General features: G+C 42.8%; 1 protein-coding gene across 2 annotated transcripts; it reads right to left on the reverse strand.

Annotated features, from left to right (window-relative positions):
• Positions 1-8751: 8751 nt before the first annotated feature.
• Positions 8752-14929, reverse strand: LOC143634058 (protein TIME FOR COFFEE-like). Of its 2 annotated transcripts, none has more exons than XM_077102245.1 (13): positions 14776-14929; positions 14193-14687; positions 13953-14110; positions 13604-13841; positions 13106-13511; positions 12909-12972; positions 12766-12825; positions 12422-12680; positions 12279-12333; positions 12140-12206; positions 11713-12051; positions 9496-11635; positions 8752-9398 (listed from the first exon to the last, which is right to left on the reverse strand). In XM_077102245.1, the coding sequence occupies exons 1-13, from the start codon at positions 14888-14890 to the stop codon at positions 9394-9396; spliced, it is 4401 nt and encodes a 1466-aa protein (XP_076958360.1). In that variant the 5' UTR covers positions 14891-14929; the 3' UTR covers positions 8752-9393. The 2 variants fall into 2 exon arrangements, with proteins under 2 accessions (XP_076958360.1, XP_076958355.1); XM_077102240.1 differs by having other exon boundaries at positions 8753-9424.
• Between the last annotated feature and the right edge of the window lie 10652 nt (positions 14930-25581).

Here is a 25581-nt window from a genome sequence, read left to right on the forward strand (position 1 = left end):
CCGGGGCCAGCTTTCCTGGGCATTCTTGGTTCGAAGCCTCGTTTTTTCCCGCGAAGCGGGGACTTCTGCAATAAAGTCGGCCAAGACCTGGCCTTTTATGGCTGGTCTTGGCTTGTACTTTATCGCGTATTCTCCCAATTCTATTGCCCATTTGGCTAGGCGTCCTGACAACTCGGGTTTGCCTAGAACGTTTGCAAGTTTGAAGTTGGTGAAAATGGTGATTGGGTGACCTTGGAAATACCATCTTAGCCTGCGTGAAGCCTGTACGAGCGCTAAGACTAATTTTTCCAAAGTGGAGTACCGGGTTTCTACGTCTGTTAAGACGCGACTAACATAGTAGATGGGCATCTGGATGCCTTTTCGTTCTACTAGCAGGACTGCCCAGGTTGCTCTTCTGGTGCTGTGAGCGTTGGGATTTCGATCAAGCGTGACCGGATCTCTTGAAAAGCTGCTTCCGCTTCTGGTTTCCAGCGGAAGTGCATTTTCTTTAAACAATTTCTCAATGTTGACACGAATGGGAACGACCTATCCGCATGATTCGCCAAAAAGCGGTTAAGTGCGACTAGTCGTCCATTCAGTGTCTGAGCTTGTTTGATGGTAGTAGGTGATTCCATTTTGATAATGGCTTCGACCTTTTCAGGGTTCGCTCTAAAGCCATCTTTGGTAACGATGACTCCTAAGAACTTCCCTTCTTCCATTCCAAAAGAACACTTGCTCGGGTTGAGCTTCATGTTTATCTTTCTGAGCGTGTTGAAAGTTTCCTCGATGTCTTTCAACATCGCTTCTGGCTCAAGGCTTTTGATGACTAGGTCATCCATGTAAACTTCCAAGTTCCTCCCAATTTGGGCATGAAACTCTTTGTCCATCAGGCGTTGGTATGTGGACCTGGCATTCTTAAGTCCGAATGGCATCATTTGATAACAAAACGTGCCATCGGGCGTCCGAAATGCGGTTTTGTCCTGATCGTCAACGGCCATGTGGATTTGATGGTATCCCTTATACGCATCAAGGAAGCATTTAAGGCGAAACGGTGCTAACGAATCTACCTTAAGGTCAATTTCGGGTAACGGGTAACAATCTTTGGGGCATGCTTTGTTTAGGTCTTTAAAATCTATGCACATGCGCCATTGTTTGTTAGATTTCGGTACCATGACGGGATTTGCAACCCATGTTTGATATTTACTAACGCGTACGATGCATGCGTCAAGGAGTTCCTTGACTTGGGTTCTACACGCGTTAGCCTGTTCCGCTCCCATTACTCGACGCTTTTGTATGACCGGCGTAAAAGCCGGGTCACACTTGAGCTTATGCTCTACCTTACTTCGAGGTACACCAGTCATGTCAGCTGGTGTCCACGCAAAGATGTCAGCGTTTTTCTGCAGTAAGCGTTTGAGTAAGGTGCGTGTGGGGTCGGTTATTGTTGGGCCAATGGTAACAGCCTGGTCAGGGTATTTGTCATTGAAGGCCCATTCTTCTGGTTCGATAATGGTTGGTTTAGTCATCTTTGGTTTGGGTTTAGATGAGACAGATGCGATGCATACCTGGGGAATACCGGTGATCATCGCTACACCCTCAGCTGTTGGCCACCCCATCATGCCGTGCACTGAAGACACCACGGCATTGAATCTTGCCATCTCGTCTCTCCCGAAGAGAATGTCGTATGTATGGTGTGGCTTCCTCATTACGACGAAGTCCACGTCTTCTGTGCGGGAGTATTTCCCGTCCGTGAGAGTGACGGGGAAAGATAGGATACCTAGGGGGGTGTTTGTGGTACCATCGAACCCTTCCATCGAGGCGTAGACCGTTTCCAGGCGTTCTTTGTCTTCGTCGTCTAGCTTGTCGAAGAACTGCCTGTACATGACCGTTGACGAAGCGCCGTTATCAGCAAGAGTGCGGGAAGTGATGCAGTGCCCCAGCTGGCTTTTGATGACTATAGGGCCTTCTTTGTGGGGCCTTCCTGGCACTCGCGAGAAGCGCACTTCAGCTTCCTTCCACGCACATGGTTCTGTCATCCGCCGTTTTCTTCCTCTGACGTTACCATGAACCATGTGGATGCTGATGTCGACGGGCTTTCGTCCGTTGCCCATGTACCGATTATCATTTCTCCCTCCATTCTTGATTGATGCCACAAGGTGTGTAAGTTTTCCATCTTTGACGAATGTTTCGACAATATCCTTCAAAGATGTACACTCCTCAGTGGTGTGGCCCTTTGTCCCGTGGAAGTCACAGGATTTGCTCTGATCAGCGTTATGGCGTTGTCAGATCATTGAAGCTTTTGGCCATGGGAGTTTCTCGGTGGCAAATATCTCTGTGACGCTTTTGGTGAGTGGCGTTCATCTAAGGTTCCGGTTTGATGAGTGCGTGTTATCCCTTCCGCCTAATAGATGACCCTGGCAGATTATGGATAATCTTAGGGTTTAAGTAGATGTTTCCCACGAGGGTTGGGTCCGGCAAAGATGGTTATTCTTAACCTGCAAAACAGACACCGTGAGCTCGTCACTGAGAAGGGGGGGTTCCTCCTTGTGACCACCCTCCGGCTTGAGAATCAGACTAGGTTGCTCTGAATATCAGTGTATAATAAGAGAAATAGCTAGAGAAGATAAGATAATGATACCGTTCCAAGGTGTTGGAGTATTTATAGCCGAAGGTAGGTTTCCAAGCAGGTACGGCCAGCTGTATAATATTCCTTTTCCACCAACTACGGGCTATGTACGTGCCACGATGGGAGTTGGTGGGTAGGCAGCGGCTGATAGTGACATGGCCGGCTGTATACTATTCATTTTCCACCAACTACGGGCTATGTACGTGCCACGATGGGAGTTGGTGGGTAGGCAGCGGCTGATAGTGACGTTTTGTACTAGAGCGTGCTCCTCCTCGTACTATTGTCGGTGAGCTGTCACCCTATGATTGGTTCATGTGCTGTTTGGTCAGATCTTGTCTATTTTGTCCATACCTTGGCAGGTATAGTACAAAACATCTTCCAGAAGCGTACGGACTGGCTCTTTTGGGCGGGAATATTCCCGCCTTGCTCATTCCTTCAGGTGACATTGCTGAAGTATAAGAGTTAGTGCCTTATGCGTGTAGCCTTGCCGTTAGTGCGGGTAGCCTTCCTTCTTGGCTTGTACCCATAGCTACGGGAACAGGCAGGGTACTATACCAAGGGAGGCTTTCCTGCGGGAACAGCTGGCTTACTGCGTGTAAGGTCTTCTCTCTGAGCATGGTGGGTCCTGCGGGGCCAGTTAGTCTTTGCGCAGACGTACCTCTTCAAGGTGTGTCTTGCGGGTCCAACTGGGCTTTGCGGGACCTATCTCTTCAGTTAAAGTAAACAATACAAGTATTTATGTATTTATGGGTGTCTCCAAATTCTCTACTAAAAATTCGGTTCTGCATTGTATGTACCAAGTTTGTCTTACGTTAATGTAAAAAGTAAAGTACATTAGTGTGTGTAAAGAACCGAGATAGTACTGGTAAGCTTCTCTTCTGATGACGGAGCAAACGTGAAAAAGCCGACATGTAAAGCCGATAATGCATAAAGATGATAAGGAAATCTTTGTATGTCTTCAAGTGGGGCCCACTTGCATCGGAAAGAAATGGACAAATATTATTTTACGCGTGATCATTTATATAATACTATAAAATTCTTCTCTTTTTTGCATTCAACGGAAGAGATAAATTATAAATAATAATATTATCATAAATAATAATAAAATAATCAAAACACAACCAACAAAATAGCCTTGGTTTTTCCTATTTTTTAATCTTTTTACAAAATTTGTTTAATAGCACACATAACCAAATGGTAAACGTAAGTGCAATGCAATATTGGTTGATAAGGAGTGGATGTGTTGGTTTTATTAGAGAGGACAAATTCACAATGACATGCGTTGGTGATACGTATCGATAATTTTATTTTCATTCTTAATCTTACCGGTGTCTCATACTCGTCAGGTACTTGATTATTGCTTAACGGGTGGCATTTGACATATATGTTAGTTTGTTAAAAAAACAAGATTACTTGTTGAGCTTTACAAGTATATTTAGTAATGATGTATATTTTATATAGTTTTATTACTCAAGGAAGTTATAAATATAAAACTAAAGATTCGCTGAATTAGTGGATTACCAAAAGACAAAAGGAAAATGAAAGTAAGCTTGGCTTGGATGAATAAATATGTATATTTTAAGTATAATATAATACCAAACCGTAAAACTTCTAAAATCGGATAAATGAATATGTATATTTTAGGTATAATCCCGTAAAACTTCTAAAACCTATATACTATATAAATTTATTTATTATGTATTAAACGGTAAGTTGTGAAGTTTACTTTTAACTTTTATCACAAACTTTTATTGTTTCTTATTTGTTGCGCCATGGTTTTTGGTTTTATACATTTTGTTCTCTTTTGTGATTTAGTTTTATAAAACCATTCTGAAAACTTTGTTTTTATATTTTTTACTATCAAATTTAGTTTTGCTGGTTTATACCGTGGTCACAAAATTTATAAAAGCTAACTTAAAAATTTGTCTATTATACGTTGACTGTATATCATACTTAATTTTGTCTTTTATATTTTTGGCATCAAAGTCCAAACTAACAAAACTCAACTTCAAAACTTTTGTTTTTATATTCTGACCATCAAATTTTCAAATTTTATCACAAAACATTTTTTACAGTTCGTAACAAACCAAACCGATACTGCTTGAATTCCCATCGTGTCCCGTCGTAATGTGTTGGTTTAAAGTAGCTACCAGAGGAGTACTTCAAGGATCATTTCAAGGTCTCAAAAAGTTTAAATGTCGTTTTGAATAAAAATTGTCTTTTGTAAAACATACGCTAGCTTTGTTTAGTAAACCTTTCATGTAATGGGTTTAAGTTATTATGAATTACCTAGTTTAAATCGAATAACCACATATTATTATGATGTAAAGGATATCCGAAGTAAGTTTATGGTAAAATGTCTTGATCGAACTTACTTTATGTATGAGGAACTTTAAACTGGGATTGTTTCCTTCTGCATTAAAATTTGTAAAACTTAAGTTACCCATTAGAGTGTTTCATTAAAAGTGAAGCAGCTGATCCTGGACCTTGTCATTACCATAATACGAAACTACATTTTTAATGTAGTCATAAGAAAAGGGAGCAACTAGGAACTCCTTGTTTGTGAAGCTCTAGCAGCTATCGGTTCATCAAACTTGGAAGAACTCTTCTATGTCTTTTGTTACCATTAACAATGCTTCAAGAATCAAGATATACGGTATCAAATCAATCTTGCCAGGGCCAGTTACAACCCACATTGGATCAAGAGAATTCATACTAGCTACGTACAAAGGATCCACCCATGACTTTCGCATAGGTGGCCAAAGGTGTGGAATGCATGCTTAAGTGATTACCAATCATAGTACTGAATAATTAAGCTAAAACAGTTATAAGTTATAACATAAGGAGGAATCCCTTATTTGCCAATGATATGTAACAATACCTGGTATATGAATTAGGTCATCCACTGTTTCAACATTCTCACTTAGCATATTTGTTTCCAGTGATAAACTAATAATTATTCTCACACCGATGGAGGGTCACATTGAGATTTTCCTCCATGTGGCAAGACTAACGTCGTTTTTGTTTTGTAGATTCGATCGATGGCATTGGTATAAGTTTCACATAAGTCATAATCATCCATATGGAAGTGAAATGTCCAAAACCCTTAGGTAGTCAGTGCTTACTTCTTCGGCCTTCATCATCCCACTCCAATCTTTCCTTTGCATTAGGTCCAATCTTTCGAGATTGTCTATGCACACCACTAATTATCCGATCGATTAATCCGCTGCTAATTCCAGATGTTTTATGTTCTTTAACAAATCTGAGACCAGCTTCTTGCTAAAGAAATAGCTGCCACCCTTTGTACTTAACAATGGCATCGAACCCATGAATAATTAGTAACATCCAAAAATTGAAGAATCTATTGATTCTTCATAGACCAATAAACCCTCTTCTGATTATTAGTACCTGTGAGCACATCGAAAATCCATCTACTAACTTGTCCTTATGAAGTGAACGTGCTGAACTCAATCATAGACGAGATAGAACTTTATGTAAAACAAATTAAAGAAAAAACATTAACAAACAATTATTTATTTTTGTTATAATAATATATGTGATTAGAATCCGAGCACGTGCAGAGGGACCAAGTCAAGTGTTTGAAGTGAAGACAGACAAGAGAAAGAGATACGTGGAAAAAGGATAAGGGTGGTTTTAACTCAACCAACAGGGTCCACGTGTGATAACATTAACAATCATTTCTCATATCCTTCAACAAACACGCCCCACCTCTTTCTTTTCAATTTTCATGCTGGGCAGCTAATATAATAATATAATATTATATCCCCCACACATATTTTTTTTAAACTAGTGTATACACCTAGAGCATGACGTGCTTTTCATACTTTAAAATTGTCGGGGGAAATCATAATAATAATATATCATTTTAAGTATAATATATATAAAACGGTTACGTCATTTTGGTAAATAACAAGTTCACAACTTTACATATGTGTAATAACCGATTTAAATGTATGTAATCATAAAGTTACCTATAATAAATAATAAAGTTAATATTGAATATATAAAAATAATAGATAAAATGATCGTTAAAGTTATTAAATATATGAAATGTATAAGATGTTGAGCATAATATATTGCTTTAGTGGGAAAAAGGTATATAATAAGATACCTGTGGGAAGATAAAAAGATAATTAATTTTAAAATAAAAAGAGAAGTAGCCTTATTATTGTTTCAGATGACTTTATACAATGCATCAATAAAGTAGCCCCACCAAATAAGACAAATCTTGGCCCATTTTCTCAATTATTTTCCAACTCAAAAGAGACGGTGGGGGGTGGGGTAGGACTTCTTTAACATGTCAAAAATTTCAGCAAAGCATTTCTAAAGATATTTTCTTTGATATAAAATGGTTATATTTATACGTTTTGTTTTCTATTTAAGAAAATAAATATTTAATTTCTAATAAACTTCGTTTTTATACCTGGATCTTTTTTAGCATATGTGAAAATAAGTCATAAAACAATAATGTTACGTTACTCTTACACAAAACATCGTTACATTTAATAATATCGATGCATTTATACATCATTATCGAGTGTGTCAACTTTGGCAGCCATTCATTTTTCAAATAATAAAAACCAGTTTTAACATCTATGAAATAGGCACCTGGAGCTCTCGCCGCTTTTACATCTTTATTACTAGACCACTCGCAACTCACCCCCATAACGCGTATAAACTCGCGGTTTATGTGATTGCATTCTGCGTTAGATGTTGAAAAATCTATATAGGAAGGCGTTGTGAATATGTGGGCAACCTTCATTGCAACTAGTACTGTAAATCCAGTGTCCTAAGAGTTACCTTGGACGATTGTGCTGGATGACAAGTAACTCGTTAATTGGATTGTTAAAATTATATCCAAGCATTTTATTATATACTAAACACAAAGATGTGATGTAATGCCTGCAAGTCTTGTGGGTGTGTTCTTTAAGCTTTTCGAATCAATAACTAATTAGAGTTGTTTGATTCATTCAGATCTGAATGAGTCAGATCTGAATGAACATCTGTCTCATTCAGCAACAACTTCAGCAACAACAATAAGTCTGAATGATTCAGACCTAATTTTAACCATTCAGATGTTTTTTTGCTTGAAACCAAACAGTCTGGAGTCTGAATGAATCACATATATAAACAAACAGCCCCTAAGGCTATGTGTAGTGGAGGGGCTACAATTGGGGCGAATTGTGACACGTGGCGCCCAGTTAACATGGAGTGGAAATTTGTTTTTGGGGGTGTAATGGTGTAGGGGCTACAAGTTGGGCCTACAGTTTCTTTTTTTATTATTTTCTTTTTATAATAAACTAAACAAATAAAAACCAATTTATTTAAATAATTAAATAAAAATGCATTAAAATTAAAAAGAAATACAAAAAAATTAAAAAACACAACTAATAATGCATTAAAATTAAAAAAAATACATAACTCAAAATATTAAAAAACATAACTAAATAAAATACTAATATCCATAATATTCGCGCATTTTTTCCATTCGTTGTCGTTGCAATAATGCGGCCTCCTCATATAACCCAGCTGCTTTGAGGGATTTGTATTCTTCCCGCAATTCCAACATTTGGGCAATCTTTTCGTGTTGTTTGTCGTTTCTCTCATGGCCTCGTTAAGTTCCTCGACACACTTTTTTTGTTTTTTGACGATTTCTCTCATGGTAGCAGCGAATTCCACGAGTGTCGGTTGGTTCGGGTTGTTTGTGGGATTCATTTTGCTAAATTTTTTGAAGAATTTGGGTATGAATTGTGTATGAAATGGAGAAGGTGTATGTTATATATATATATATATATATATATATATATATATATATATATATATATATATTGTTTAAATTTTATTTTTTTTTATTAGACCGTTACAACGGTCAAATTAATATAATAATATTATTATTAAAACCCCATCGGCGATAAAAAGAACCCCGCCCCCGCCCCTTTTCGCCCACGTAACGCCGGGGGGCGGTGTTTTCGCCCCTCTTCGCCCAATCTCACGCCCCATTACACACAGCCTAAGCCAAGACATTGGATATATTCAAGCAAGCCCTGGTTTTGACACACTTCCAACATATCAAATGCTTCATGCTTTACTTTTATAGGGTAAACATAACCATATCAGCTAAATATATCACCTGCTGACAAAGTTTGGTTTGAGAAGGGAAAAACAAATCACCATAATGTCCCCATACAGTACACATATGTCAATATCTATACCTCACAACACACCAAAAAACTTAGTTGTTGAAAGATAATAAGCAACCGCAAAAGTCCACATCTAAGATAAAAGATGGAAAACTCGTATATGCATCAATACATCAATATCAACCACTAGATTCAACAATGAAAGATTAGCCAAAAGATTAAATAAATAAAATCATAAGGGGTTCACTCTTTTTATCTGCCTGACATATACATATACATATATATGCTTGCATATACAAAAAAACATCCCATCCCATTAGTCTTTTTATATAATATATGTCCAAGAAGATATAAGAGTTTTAAACTCTCCATCTTTCAAAGGGAGAAAATTCACCAAAAAGAAACCCCCCCATAAAAAGGTCTAAAGTCTAAGCACAAAGAAGCACCAAACTTCTTTATCCATTAAGCCAAAAAGCCCCTTCAAAAAATCACCATGGCCGCAGCCACCAGTCCGCTTGCCATAACTCCGGTGATCACCGGACAAAACTTCGATCCAAAACTCGTTTTCTTCCCAGACCGAACCGGAACCTTCATGCCACCACAGCTATGCCACCTGTAACTGCTTACTTTTCAGGCTGCCACGTACGCAAATTGTCATTTCCTGCTCAAACTTTTTTATAAATATAATGTCTGCGAAAAGTAACGAATTTCAAAATGTTTTCATCTACTCACCTGCGGGTTGTTTTTGCTCTGCAGGTTTAACCTGAACCGCAGCAGGAGGTGGCGCATTATGAACATACGGAAAGCCAGCAGGCATTGAAGACTGTGCCACAGGCGGCGAAAGTGACAGCATGGCGGTTGAAGAAACTGACTGCTGCTGCTGCTGCTTTCTTGGAAGATAATATCCCGATGCTGGTGTTGACCCGACTGAATGCTGTTGACCCGGAGGCAGTTGGACTTGCATGTTAGGATGCGTAAACATCATCTGCGCATAAGCTCGCTGCTGTTGCTGCTGCTGTTGTAGTTGTTTGTGCAGCTGATGTTGTTGTTGCTGTTGAGTTTTATTAACATTTGAGTTGTGCGGGTTACCAAGAATCGAAGGTGAAGACATTTGCGTGTTTTTTGGCGGTTGTGAAGATAATGAAGAAGTTGTAGGAGAACCAACTAACATTGGAGGTGAAGCACTATTATTACTATTCGGGTTTTGATTCTGTTGCTGCTGCTGCATTTGTGATGATGGTGTCGGTTGCAGTTTCTGGCTCGCACCGAATGAGATCTGGGTGTGTGAAACCTGGGACCGACTTGGCTGTTGTTGTTGGGTGTGATGGAGGCTTTTGAGGGATGATGTGGTGGTTGAAGATGTAGTGGGACCCCTGACTGAGTTCCGCCACTGAGGAGATTGAACCGTGCTGCTGTTGGTGGTGCTGGTTTGAAGCGGGAAAGATGATAGTGAGTTTGGAAATTTGCCAGCCATTGAAGAAGATGAAGTCATTAGATGATCCGGGTATGGACTCCCGGTCCCATTACCTGATGGCGGCTGGTTAGGGTTCAAGGTTTTACTTCTAGCATTCATGTTCTGGTTTTGACTCTGCTGATGATGTTTTTGAAGCTGGAGAACTTGTTGCTGCTGAATCTGAGCATGAAAATGATGAGAAGATTGAGCAGCAGAGGTTGATATTGGAGACCGGGTTGATCGGCTGTTTGACCCGAGGTTCAGAGAATTTGCAGAAATAGCTGCTGAAGAGCCAGGTGTGTCCGTCACAAGGTCGGGTCTTGAAAATGCAATCGACTGCCCGGATTTTGCAGGCAGCTTTCGGTCATCATCAGGATTGGAAGATTCGTGACCTGTTGTTCTTGAAGCTTCGTCGGTTATTCTGAAATCCTTCTTTGCTTCAGAATGATGAGCTGATGCTGACGCAGCAGCTGATGTCATCATATGGTGGTAACCTTGTCTTACTGATTCTGGCAAGCTTTGGAACATGGCATGGTTTTGGGCACCATTCATTGGAGCAAAAGACATAGCAAATGTTTGAGGCGGTTGCAGCGGTGATGACTCAGCACCAACTCGTTTCAACACCTGTTGTGGTTTCTTGTCTCCTGAGCTGGCACTTGCAGATTGAGGAGTCATCAAAGCAAAGTTTTGAGTATGAACCGGCATGGCAAAGTTATGACCATAAACACCGATCGTACTCGTTGCCCCCCGTGAAACCCGACTATCGGCGGTTGAAGGACTGTCCTCACCGCCAGTCACCTCGTTTTCAAGATGCCGTGCTTGTGTTGGCGGGTTCATTTGCTGTGACCGGCTTTTATGGGCGGCAGGACAACCGCTATGCAAACCAACACCGCTGCCGCTGCCATTGGCGGTGCCACCAAGAGCCCCAGCACCACTTCCTTGCTGCCTCTGCTGAGCTTGCAAATGTTTCTGTGAAGACGAAGTGGAACCGCTACTGTTCTGGTGGGTTTGTTGGACCTGAGTTGGCGGTGGAGCCGGTTGGGGCGGTTGAGGAATTTGCGACGGGTGAATCATTTGTGAAGAATAAAACGATCCGTTGAACAATGGCATGGCTTGAGGATGAGGGTGGTTGCCTCGGTAATTTGGTGGGGCCCCAACTGCAGCAGGCATTGGGAACGCGTACGGGTGGTTCTGCACAATTGCTAAGTACTGAGTGTCATTGGAACTCATGTTTGGGTAATTGAAGCTCAATGCAGGGACAGCTGCTGGTGTGGTTGAAGAGTTCACAGTGGCTGTATTGGCAGAAGCTGAAGCACCCGTTGCTGTGCTTGTATTAAGCTTAGAAGTACCAGGTCGTACAGAGGCGGCTGCCACCGCCGCCTGTTGCTGGTTAAACGGAAAGATGAAAGCGGGTCCGTGCTGAAAATTCAACACGAAAACAAATCAGATCAAAATTTCCATACACACTTCAAGAAAGTAAAAACGGATTAACTTACAAGAATATTATTGGGAGTGACTGGAGGCATTGCTTGTTGAAGCAAAACCTGTTGCTTTCTGTGGGTGGGGTCTGGAACGCTTGTGGTTTGAGAAGACTTGGTGTCTTTTACAGTGGTTTGACCAGGAAAGATGCCAACTTGTTGACTTTTGTCTTGCATTGACTGTGGGATGTGTGACTGTAGCTCAATTGAAGGTTTGGAACCAAACATAGGTGCAGCAGATGCAGATGCTGGTGGCCAAAACGGGTTGATCTTCATAATTTGTTGAAGATAATGAATATTCCTTGCAATGTAGCAATGTGTGGCACATCTTTTTGGCCTTGGATGCGTAAATAATGGCTGTAAAGATTGTTAATTAACCATTAGAAAATAACAAAATACACCGAGAGAACAAAAGAACGTGAACGATTTAAGACAAAAATAATACCTGAACCGGAGCTGAAGACATTGTGTTACCATCCATAGATATAACTCCCTGCAAAGGTGCCACATACCTGCTAATCGTTTCATAATCAAGACTCGTTTTTTAACACGTTAATGAGAAAATAAAAAAGTTATGAGCTTACCCCATTGGAGGCCAGTTGGCTACTGGCATAGGTATTGGTAAAGAACTCGGTTGAGCTGTGAATTCAAAATGAAACAGCTTAAAATCCAGATCACTTTTGAGAGTAGATGGATGATAAAAGTGAAAGATTTGGCAGTAAATTACCTGTCTTTTCTGAGTGGGTTTCAGATTTTGTTGATAACTGTTGATGTTTAAGAGCTTGATGCAGTGATCTGTTGCTGTTACCACTATCCTTATTCGGTTTTTCAAAATCTAGACGAAGATCTAATTTTCTTTCTTCATTCATTGCTTGATTTGATGATTCTCCAGTTTCCTGAACACTCCCAGTTTTTGACAGTATTGTCTCCTCTTTGCCACTCACGAGCTTCTGTTCTTCCTTGGTTTTGCTCGGTTCCGGTAAATTCTTTAAAAAAAAGGTTCAAGATTTAAGCTTTTTAACCAGATTAAACAAACAGATGACAAGTTAAGAAGTAAGAAAAGATGATCACCTGCTTGTGATTAGAAAATTCAATATCACCATCAGATGTTCTTTGTTGAGGAGGTGGAGCCTAAAATTGAAACAATTAAGAAGAATCCCATAAGAACATCACACAGAAATCAAAAAAAGATCAGAACTTGTTATGTGTCTCACCATCAGATCTATCTCAAATTTCTCTTCTTTCTTATTTTCAGTCTCCTGAATAGCAGCTACTTTCCTGCAAAAAAAAAAGAAAACAAAACATTCAACAGATGATCAAAAACCAAGATTTTAGTTAAAAGATCTGTCAATTAAATACACCAAACACAACAATTAAGACATAAGATCCATAAATGGCAAAATTTACTCACAGATCAGTCGTTTTCGTCGATGCAGCTGTCGTTATCAACGTTTCATTATTATTATTGATATTATTTCCATCATTCAACCCTACAGTCGGAGAATCCTTCTCAGCCTCTTCTTTAGTCAACACCACACCCACCCCAAATTTCGCCTCCTCTACTGGCTCCGCCGCCAACGGCTGCTGTGGCTGTGGCTGCGGCTCTGATGATGGCAAAGTGGTGAAACCGAATGTACCATTTTCAGCAGCAACAGCAGAAGCAGGGCTACAGTTTTTCAAATAAGGCGAAGAGATATCGGTTTTCGGAGACTGATGATGCTGAAGATCGGTTTCGGCCTTCATAGAAGACGAAACCGGACTGTTTCGTACACTAAACGGATTCTCTGACACTTGCCGTGGTCTCTTCCTCTTTGGTGCTGTTAAAATCATTAAAAATCAAAACTTTAATGATTATAGATGCAAAAAACAAGAAAAACCATAGATGCACAAATTTAACTTCTCAACCTACCAACTGTTGACAAGGACGTTGACTTAGTCTCACTACTGGATTTATTAGACTCAAACTTTGCATTTGCAGTTGCAGTTGAATCATTTAATGGATTATCCTTCTTAGATGGAGCAGCTTGTGATTGAGTCATGAGACCATATAACACCTCTGCTATCTCAATCTCAAGCTCTTCAGGGTTTGAAGATGATGACTTGGATAATGATTTTGGTGGTCTTGGTTTTGAACTTCCATTAGCTTTCTGTAAAGTAAAAGATAATAGCTTTCTGTCAGGAAAAAGATAATATTTGCACATGAAAGCTGTGTATTATGTTCTTGTAAATAAATAAACAAAAAACACAATTACACAAACCATCTTTTTCCGAACTGAAACATTAGATGATGAAGGCGATAAAGGCGGTTCGGGTGCTGGTGATGTTGATGACTGCCGGTGAATTGATTCGGTCCCGGATCCGGTTCCGGTTCCGCCTATCACACCTGATGTCCATTCATGAGACCTCTTTGTAGATGCTGAAATTCAAATCAAAACACAAAAAGATTAAAACTTTAACTTTAAAGTTAAAAAATTAATAGAAATTTATATTATTCCTACCGGACCGAGCTTTCCGGGGAACCGATACACCAATCATCTCATCGGCGGCCTTCCACGCCGGCGGATGAGCTACCGCCGCCGCCGCCGGAGGACCAGAACCTCTAAACACTTTATTATTACTATTACTATTACCACCAGAAGACGGAAAGCTTTTCCGGTGAAGATGATGTTGAGAATACGAATTATTATTACTATTGTTATTAATATTATGACTATGATGATTACTCGCCGACGGCGGCGGAGGTAACATCCTTAAACCACCACCATTTCCGGCGGCATCGTCTTCATCTTCTTCTTCATCATTCACACTCTCCGACGAAGAATCATCTCCGTCATGATGACTCATCATCCGATTCTCTCTCCTCCGTTTAATCCGACTCCGTTCTCGATCCCGTTCACGTTCACGGTCTCGATCTCGATCTCGATCCTTTTTATTAACCAGACCTCTGTCTCGTAATCTACTCGCCTCTTGTACCTCCATCCCACCGTCTTCATCTATATAAAAAAATTAACAATTATTATTATTAATTGATTAATTAATTAATCAATTAATTAAACAGACCTGAGTCTGAATTAAACCGACCTGGTGAGTCACGTAAACTGGAGCTCCGGTGTCTCCGTCTAGACGACGAAAGACCGTTGGGAGGAGCCGCCATGGTGTTAGCGTTAGCTCGTCTTGCTTCTCTATTTCTATCCATTTAACGTCAGATCTACTACTACTCTGTGTCTTTTAATCATCACAAGCTTCCTTCTAACATAATTCAATACAATTAATTAATCACCTGTTACCAATTACCAAACAACTCAAACGATAACCTAATAAAAAATGATATTTCTAGAGAGAGATTGATTATTAAGATGATGATATGAGATGATTTGAGGATGATGAGATGATTCACTCTCTCTCAGATCTCTTCTGCCTCCTTGTTTCTCTCTCTCACTAGTTTTTATTTTTTTTTCTTTTTTCTCTCTCTCACACACACACTATCTCTCTATCTCTATCTCTGTCTCTGTCTCTATATTTATATATCATCTTTTCGGTATTTCACTCTCCACGAAGCCTACTCAAGTCCTGATGGACGGGTCAGATGACTTTTCTTTCCACGTGTACTTGCATCCTCACCGTTAGTTGCCACTACGGTATCTGACGGCAATACTTCACCTAGCATCTGACATGGCATCATATTATCCGTCGGATTCATAACCTACACGTGTCGGTCTTTTGCTTACTCGACAAGCTTTCGTTTTTATTTTTTTATTGAAATAATAATAATAATAATAATAATAATAATAATAATAAATTAAAGGAGTAATGAGTTATGACGTGAAGACATAAATTCACTTGCAAACAAAAGGAGGGAGGATTGATTGAAACTTTGGAAATGAGAGAGAATAAAAAGAAAATTGTTTGTTTATTTTTGGTATAAAAGTTTTTAAAAAGAGAAATCCAAAGCTATGTGTCAAACTTGAATTAAGTGGGGGGTGGTGTAGTATTAAAATTAACCACTTAGATAATTAACCTATAGGAATAGGCTAATCACATCTTAAGACATTCAAAATATCATAACTTAATGAAGGAAAAGAAAGGAAGGAAAAAAAGGAAAGGATCATAACTTTATTTTCCAATCCTTTCTCACATTTTCTTTCATTTCTATCAAATTCTTTCCATTTTAGAAAAAAAACTTACACCCTTTAAAACCTTACATTTCTTCCACTTTTCCTTTCATTTCCTTTATTCCCTTAAATGAAACTTGGGAACACAAGTTTTAAACTTTTCATTCCTTTATTTCCATAAAAAAACTTGAGAATACTCCCACCTCTATCTTTCCATCCATTTCCTTTCCTTTCTACCCTTAAGTTAAACTCAGGAACACAGCGTAAATGTAATCCATCCAGTTCACCCGAGTACATATACTCGCTACACCACTCAATCAAACAGTGGTGATGTACTTAGGATACTAGGGTCCGTGGCTCGCTCGATAAAACCTCGAATAAAACTAGCTAAAAATTGATTTGAAACATGCTGAGCTGAGTTGACTCATTTTTGTAACCGAGTCAAAATCTACTTAGGCTCGACTCGATCATGGCTCGGCTCGTTGGCTCGATCTTAATCTCGTTTAACTTCAAAATTGAGCTAGAGCCTTAGCTGAGTTGTCTCGTTTAATTTCGAGCCCGAGCTTGAAACCACCCTGACTCAACTCGTGAACAACCCTCGGATACTCAGCTAATTGCTCACGCTATTATGGAGGCTCTGAGTAATGCACCCCTCGCCCTAAGGGCACTGGTTTTAACTAAAAGGGTTTGTTAAAGTGTTTTGTTACTGTCACGTAACCAGTGAGTCTTTAACAAACTCATTATTTTCATAAGGTTGTTGTGGTTAATTAAAAAATTAAATAAAAGAAAAAAAAAACAAAGATAGTGTTAGGCTAAATTGGTGGGCCTTAACTCATCTTTAACATTCATGTTTGTTAACGGTTTTGGTGGAGACACCCTTAGCGCTTATTGGCAACCGTGTAGTGATGCTTAATGTCGAGACAAGCTAAGGCTGTGTTTGTTAGTTCAAGGTCACTATGCATAGTCTTAAAGTCTAGATATTATATATTACTTTCTAATTACTTTCTAATTACTTTCTAATTTTTATTTATCTTTGTATCTACATTAAAAACTAATATTTTTTTGAGAATTGTGATGTAAACTCATTACTGAGCGGCGGTCTTCACGTGAATTCTATCTACATCAATTAAACCCTAACTTATTTTTTAATTGTGAAGAAACACTAAGTGAACCCTGTACAGATTATAGATAATCTGGGGGTTAAGTAATGTTTCCCACGGATGAGATCTAGCTGAGAAGGTTGTTCTTCAGGAGACCTGCAAAACAGACACCGTAAGCTCGTCACTGAGAAGGGGGGGGTTCCTCCTTGTAACCACCCTCCGGCGTGAGAATCAGACTAAGTTGCTCTGAATATAAGAGTATATTAAGAGATTGCTAGATAAGATTGAGATATCAGATGATCTTACCATTCCAAGATGTTGGAGTATTTATAGCCGAAGGTAGGTTTCCTAGAAGGTACAGCCGGCTGAACAGTATTCCTGTTCTACCAACAGTGGACTATGCACAGGCCATACTGGTTGGTGGATAGGTTACGGCCAACAGTAACAAAGTCGGCTGCACTATTCCACCAACTGTAGATTATGCACGTCCCACCTACTGTGGATTATACGCAGGCCATGCTGGTTGGTGAATAGGTTACGGCCAACAGTAACACTATTCTACCAACTGTAGGCTGAGCATGCCCCTCAGTAAGAGTTGGTGAGTAGGCAGCGGCTAATAGTGACAAACAGTACTAGAGGGTGCTCCTCCTCGTACTGTTGTCGGTGAGCTGTCACCCTGTGATTGGCTCATGGGCTGTTCTGGTCAGATTGTCTGTCCTATCCATACCTTGGTAGGTATAGTACAAAAGATCTTTCAGAATCATACGGACTGGCTCATTTTGGCGGGATTGTTCCCGCCTTGCTCATTCCTTCATGTGACTACTGAAGTAGCTATTGTCTTGTGCGTGTAGCCCTGCTGTCTGCGGGTAGCCTTCCCTGATGGCTTGTATCCGCAACTGCGGGAACAGGCGGGGTACTTCACCATTGGGAGGCTTTCCCTGCGTGTACAGCTTGCGTACTGCGCGTAAGGTTCTCTGAGCATGGTGGGTCCTGCGGGAGCAGATGGCCTTTGCGCAGACGTCCCTGTTCAAGGTGAGTCTTGCGGGACCAACTGGGCTCTGCTGGGACCTACCTCTTCAAGTCCCCCCAGTTCAATGTTCTTCTCATGAATGTTTAATAAAGTGAGGTGAACTTTTGGACTTTAAGCAAGGGGTTTTGAAAAAGGTTTTTAGTTTTAAGATTCTCCGTGGGGATTCTTCCCGCGGGTTTCCTAATGTCACTTGCAAAAATTCCCGATTTTTTTGCTTGATCTTTAGGTATGATGCGGGTAGGTATGTAACCTCCTCGCAAGTCAGGAGCGTTGAGTCCCACTTGTGTGGATTCTCCCTGAGGTTTTGGTAGTTTTGAACATAGTGATCAATTATGTTAAAACCACCAATTCCATCCTGGAGCCTCAAACAATGTAGTTCTCGACGTTCCCGCTATGCGGGGATGTTATTTCCGTTTCCGCAAGCATTGCCCAGAAGATCCTTCTTGGTTTCAATTCCCTGCGGAGCGCTAGGTATGTGAAGGGTTTTGCCTTAACACTATACCCACGCTGGTCTTACGGTTACTTTACTTTCAAGGTACCCCTGGCGTCAATTCCCTGCGGGTGCTAGGTATGTGAAGGGTTTTGCCTTAACACTGTACCCGCATCCGTCTTACGGTTACTTGGTTGCCAAGGTACCCCTGGCGTCAATTCCCTGCGGGTGCTAGGTATGTGAAGGGTTTTGCCTTAACACTGTACCCGCACCCGTCTTATGGTTACTTTGTTGCCGGGGTATTCTTGGCTTCAATTCCCTGCGGGTGCTAGGTATGTGAAGGGTTTTGCCTTAACACTGTACCCGCATCCGTCTTACGGTTACTTGGTTGCCAAGGTAAAGGGTATTTTCCCGCTTACTTTTGAATCTTTTTTGAATTTTGAATTTCGAAATTCGAAGAGTTGGTGGAAAGATAGGAACAGTCCAAACATCTGAAACGTCGTGCGACCGTTTCTTCTGACTGTGTCAGGACGTGCAGGAAGTTATGGTAAGGTGACAGTACATGGTCATTCCAGACGCTTTTTCAGGCGCGTGGGCGCGATTTTTCGGGCGAGTGGCCGCGAAATTAATGGTACGTGTCCTGTCAACAGCTGTTGCCAGCCTGCTTTTTGCCACGTGTCATAGTTTCATTGCACCTTCGATTTCTCTCTTCTCCGCATTAAATTCATCGCATTAATTGCGATTAGTATATAAAGGGGGAGAGGGCTCTTTGCAATCCACACCTTCATCATTCTCTTCTTCTTCTTAGCGATTTCCGGCAAATACTCCCCTTTTCAGGCAAGCATTTTCCCGAAATCGCTTTCTGCAAAATGTCTTCTCGTGATCTTGAGTCTTCGGCCGATGACAAGAGTACTGCTGGTGAGTGCCAGTGTGCTCTGCCCGGCGATCAGTACCGGTATGTTGTTAGGAAGTTCATGCTCGATCCTTTCGAGCCTGAGTTTCCTGAACCCCATCAGACCGTGTACGATGCCCCCAGAGGCAAGATCGGGGTTTATGCAGCATTCTTTGTCTATGGGAATCTTAGGTTCCCAATGACAAAGTTTGTTTACCGTGTCCTTGAGAGGCACGGTGTGCACCTGACCGAGGTGCATCCGATGGCGATTGCCAAGGTTCGGCACTTCGAGTGGGTGTGCCGGATTCTGGGCATTGAGCCCTATGTGGACCGCCTGATGACCTTCTATACTTGGAGGTGCATCCAGGGGTGGTACACCCTAACAACCCGGATCAAGGGTTTGAAGATTTGCGCGACCGAGCGCAGTCTCCGATCGTGGAAGCGGGAGTTCTTCTACATTTCTGCCCGCGCCATCCCCATTGCCATGAAGTTTAAAAATGGCCAAGCAATTCTGAGCCACCACGCCACCAACTACCAGGAGGCGGAATGGTTTGCGAAGATATCCCGGGTCCAATCTCCGGTTTACCGGTTTGCGGAGTCCGGGATGGTGATGTTGGGGATGAGCCGGGTATGGAAGGAGGCGTCTCAGGTTCCCATCCTTCTCGAATACGGTTTGAACTCTACTCCTTATGGTATGTCTTGTCTTTCTTGCTGATATGAGTTTGTCTTCTAACTGTTTCTTTTCTTTCAGAGGGGAACAATTTGGAGTCGCTCCTGTACCCGCGGGAAGCTGACGGTCCCGTGCGGGTGGGTACTCGTGCTCTTGACGAGAACGAGTTGCCCATCCTGGAGCAAACAGCGGATCGGTTTGTGGAGGTCTATCCGCTGGGCCACGAGATCCTGAGCCACCGGCGGCCAGGTAAGGCGTTATTCTCTCCTCCCCCCCTCAGTGCTGTACCCGCTGCTGGAATTCCTGACATCCTGTCTTCTTCTGAGGAATCCGCATATGGTCCTCCGTTAGTGAAGGAAAAAGAGGGCTGCCGGCGGGAAAGGGAAGGAGAAGGCGGCCTCCACAGCCGATCCAGTGCTCCTATCTGACACTGAGTCAGATAGTGAAGAGGTGGCGGGGAACCCCGGTGGTGAAAAGACCACTGTTCCGGAGGCTACGACTGTTACCTCCGGAGAACCAATGACGATGACGGTGACCGGCATCAAGAGACCAGCTCCATCGGGTTCGTCCCCGCCCGTCCGTACGTTCAAGCTCAAGAAAACCCGTAAGTACAAACATCCTTATCTTTGTAGATTTCACTTTATAAATTTATTGACACTTATCTTCTTGTGTAGGCGTGGATGTTGACGCATTCCAGGGTGGAGCTCAGGGGAGTACCTCTCCGCCAATGACGGTAGGCTCGGTCAGCCTACCTGAGGCGTCGACCCAGGCGCCTGCGCCTGCTTCCGCTGGTCCAGTTGCTCACTCAGAGCCGACTGTTCCAGCCGAGATGACGTCACCGCCGGTGGTGAGTGCGATTTTTACAGCATCCTTCACCGAGCCGGCGGTTACTGTTGTTGCTGACTCCGCGGCGGCGACCGCGGCGGACACCATGCCTCCGCCATCGACTGCGGCGGAAACCATGCCGCCCCCGCCATCGGCCTCGACGGCCGAACCTTCAGGTACGCGCGGGGCTTCTCGCCAATCTTTGTTACCTTCCCATCTGCCTGACCTTTTGGTTGGATTTTCCTTAGGTTCAGGTGATGTGTTCGGTGGTTATCGGCCTGTGATCGACCCTACAGGTGCGTAGGGTTCTTTTGGCCTTTATGTATTTTTTATCATCTTTTCCTAACTGCTTTGTTTCTTTTGCAGTGTCGGATTCCAATGAAGTGTATGTTCCAAGATGGAACATTCGCCGAGGAACAACCCTTCGCACACCTGTGGAGTGCGTGGACTGGGCTCGCCACGCTGCTCCCCATGGTGCGTTGGGGGAAGCCATGGTTAGCTACCAGGAGGGTAGGCTAACCAACGAGCTTCGGGTTCTCCAAGCCCGGATGCAGCCGCGCGTCGAGCTGCTTTGTCGTGAAAACGACAAGTTGAAAGCAGCTCGCGCCAAGGAAGTATCTCAAGCGCGGGCTCTTCGGGAGGAGAACCAAAAGCTGTCCGCAGCTGCTGCGGAGAAGGAGAAGGCCTTCAAGGCCCTCGAGGTTGAGGTTCAAGCGCGACTCGAGGCCCGCTCCAAGGCTGCCCAAGCTGTTAACGAACAGCTCCGGCTGGCTAAGGAGACTGCGAGGAACGCAACCGAGAGGGCCACCAAGGCTGAAGCCGTTGCTGAGCCTTTGCGTGTGGAGAATGAGGAACTCAAGGCCAAATTAGAGGCTCTCCAACGTGCTCATGATGCCTTGGCGATGGAAGATGCCAAGAAGCTCCAGGAGATCTTGGACCAGAGGGGCGTGCTTGACCATACCGAGCGGAAGCTTAAGGGCGTCGAAGAGGCTGCCGCAAAGGAAGTTCTACTTGCCAATCTTAACAAAAGCGAAGCCGAATGTGCCTGCACCCAAGCTCAAGCCGCCCTTCAAGAAGCTCTGGTTGCCAAGGAATGGCTTCTTCGAGAAGCGTTGTCTCAGGTAAGTCTATCTTCATGTCTTCACGCTTTTCTTTGTAAATAGGGTGTTGACACTTGTATATTTTCTTATGTAGGTTGTGCATCGGGTCTTCTCAGAGACATCCTACGACGATGCTATGAGCGCAGCCCTCAATGCTTCTCACGAGGATGGGGAACGGGTCGGCTTCCTGCTTGGTCTAGGGTTTGTTGAGAAAGGCGTCCCGCCATCCAACTTCCCTTTGTACAATGTAGATACTGAAGCCATATATGACCAAGCAGTAAATCAATACGCCGCCTTCCCGCATCCGGTGGTGGAGAAGGTGAATGAAATTGCTGCTGCTGATGATGGGCTGCCTATCCTTAAGGCTTTCCTTGAACAGCCACGCTCTACTGACAGCGCTGGTCCAAGTGGAAGTGGCCCTGAAGCCTGATCCTGAAGATCCCTTCCCGCTGCTAGGATAGATTTAGTTTGTATAGATTTACTCTTGTAGGCGGGTAGTCACCCGGCCATTCTTGTAACGAATATTTATGAAATGTAAATCTTTGTGCGGCTAAGACCGCTTGATTCATTGGATTCCTTGCTTTATAAACTTTATATGACTTGCATACTTTAGTTTAAATTAGCAATTTTCCAAGTGTTTAGGATAAGTTAACCTTTGAACGTGGTAGATAGGTGTGAAGTTTTGCTTCCTCTTCCGTGATTGTGCGGGTAGGACCGTCACTTGCACGTAGTAGGATGGCTAAACTTTACCATCTGACCTGCGTGTAGGTTTTCCTCATCTTTGAGGATAAGTTAACCTTTGAACGTGGTAGATAATCGGTGTGAAGTTTTGCTTCCTCCTTCGTGATTGTGCGGGTATGACCGTCACTTGCACTTAGTAGGATGGCTAAACTTTACCCATATCTGACCTTCGTGTAGGTTTTCCTTATCTTTGAGGATAAGTTAACCTTTGAACGTTGTAGATAATCGGTGTGAGGTTCTGCTTCCTCCTTCGTGATTGTGCGGGTATGACCGTCACTTGCACTTAGTAGGATGGCTAAACTTTACTTACATCATACCTGCGTGTAGGTTTCCCTTAACGTTGTGTTTATGCGGGTTTTGCCGCCTTCCACACGTAACGACTTACTTCTTCCCGTTTATGCGGTGAATACCGATACCAGTGGGAAGTTCGTAAGTATAAAGGTAAACACATTATGAAAGGAGAATCATTTCCATTAGAAGTGGCTCTAGGCCTTTTCTTTACAAGTTTTGGAATTGATCTACATATAACATTTGCGTAATTGAGCTCCATTCCATGTTCTTGGGATGGGAGTGCCATCGAGCCTTTCGAGCCGGTATGCGCCCTTTCCCAGGACTTCTTTGATAATGTATGGCCCTTCCCAGACCTGGGCCAGCTTTCCCGGGCGCTCTTGGTTTGAAGCCTCGTTGTTACGCAGTATGTAGTCTCCTATATTGAAGTTGCAGAGTTTTACCCGCGTGTTGTAGTACTTTTGCATTTGTCGTTTGTAGTTCTCTTCACGCACTGCGGCTAAGTCTCTGCGTTCCTCGGTTAGCATAAGATCCAACCGTCTTTCCGCATCATTGTCTTCTGGCTGACTCAAGACCCTTGGTGAGGGTAGACCAATTTCGACCGGGACCATGGCTTCAGTGCCATAAGTGAGGCTGAACGGGGTTTCTCCCGTACTGGCCTTCTTCAGCGTTCTGTTTGCCCAAAGGACGTGCGGAAGCTCGTCCACCCAGCCGGATCTGTGTTCCGATAGTCTCTTCTTGATGCCTTCGACAATGCTCTTATTTGCTCTTTCCACCTCACCATTACCTTGCGGGTGTGCCACTGAGGTAAAGGTGTGGGTGATTTGAAGTTCTTTTAGCCACTGTTGTAGCTTCTTGTCAGCAAAGTTGGTGCCGTTATCGCTCACCAAATTCTGTGGAAATCCAAAACGACAAATAATAAATTCCCAAATAAATTTTTTGATATGTTTCGCGGTTGTTTGGGCTAAAGGTTTTGCTTCTATCCACTTGGTGAAGTAGTCGATGGCTACCACTAGGAACTGAACATTTCCTGCTGCTGTAGGAAATGGGCCTGTCACATCGATGGCCCACTTCTGAAATGGCCATGAAGAAGTGACTGGAACCAGTTCATTCTTCGGGCGGTGCGTGTTGGGTGCGTAAAGCTGGCAAGACCTGCATTTTCTGATGTATGCCAGTGCGTCCGTATGCATCCCCGGCCAAAAGTATCCCGCGTTGTTTAGCTTTGCTGCAACAGCGCGGGGACCTGCGTGTACTCCACAGATGCCTTCGTGTACTTCCCTTAGGAGGTAGTCAGCATCTTGGTTGTCCACACATCTTAAGAGTGGGCCAAGAAAGTTACGTCTGTAAAGGATGTCATTGACGAGTTGATAATTCAGTGCTTTACAGCGTAGTTTTCTTGCCTGTGTTTTTGACTCTGGTAGTGTTCCTGCTGCAAGGTAATTTATTATTGGTGTCATCCACGTTTCTGTACCGGTTTGGATGACACAAATTTCCTTGTGCGGGACTGATGGTGCTTCGAGGAGTTCAATGCGGATGTCCTTTCCCAAGTGGGTGAAGGCTAGTGATGCAAGCTTGCTTAACGCATCCGCAGATTTGTTTTCGCTGCGCTTGACGTGTATGACTTTACAATCATTAAAATCACGCATAAGGGTTTTTGCCTGGGCGAGGTACAGGGCCATTGTGTCGTTCACAGCCGTGTACGTCCCATTTATTTGGTTGGCCACCAGCATGGAATCCACGTGGGCTTCCAAGTTTTTCACTCCCATCTTACGCGCAATTCTCAATCCGGCCAAGAATGCTTCATATTCGGCTTCGTTATTCGTACTTGGAAAATCCAACCGAATAGCGTAAGTATATTCTTGGCCTGCTGGGTTGGTTAATTTTAACCCTGCGCCTGAACCCTCGTTACTGGCTGCTCCATCAGTGTAGAGTCTCCAGACATCATTGATGTCCTGTGCTGGGGAGGGTTGAGCCTCCTCCTGGCACTCTTTCTCCCGCGAAGCGGGGACTTCTGCAATAAAATCGGCCAGGACCTGGCCTTTTATGGCTGGTCTTGGCTTGTACTTAATTGCATATTCTCCCAATTCAATTGCCCATTTGGCTAGACGTCCCGATAATTCGGGTTTGCCTAGAACGTTTGAGAGTTTGAAGTTGGTGAGAATGGTGATTGGGTGGCCCTGGAAATATCGTCTTAACCTGCGTGAAGCGTGTATAAGTGCTAAGACCAATTTTTCGAGGGTAGAGTACCGGGTTTCTACGTCTGTTAGTACACGGCTAACATAATAGATTGGCATCTGGATGCCTTTTCGTTCTATTAGCAGGACTGCCCCGGTTGCTCTATCTGTTGCGGAAAGGTATAGGATTAACTCCTCTCCCGCTTGTGGTGCTGTAAGTGTTGGGAGTTCGATCAGGCGTGACCGAATCTCCTGAAAAGCTGCTTCCGCTTCTGGTGTCCAGCGGAAGTGCGTTTTCTTTAAGCAGTTTCTCAATGTTGACACGAAAGGAAACGACTTATCCGCATGGTTTTCCAAAAAGCGATTAAGTGCGACTAGTCGTCCATTCAGTGTCTGAGCCTGTTTGATGGTGGTAGGTGATTCCATTTTAACAATGGCTTCGACCTTTTCAGGGTTCGCTCTGAAGCCATCTTTAGTAACAATGACTCTCAAGAACTTCCCTTCTTCCATCCCAAATGAACACTT

The sequence above is a fragment of the Bidens hawaiensis genome, unplaced genomic scaffold (assembly GCF_021521415.1).
Source record: "Bidens hawaiensis isolate Kalapana, Puna unplaced genomic scaffold, B.hawaiensis_p1.1 tig00000512_1, whole genome shotgun sequence".
Classification (NCBI taxonomy): domain Eukaryota; kingdom Viridiplantae; phylum Streptophyta; class Magnoliopsida; order Asterales; family Asteraceae; genus Bidens; species Bidens hawaiensis.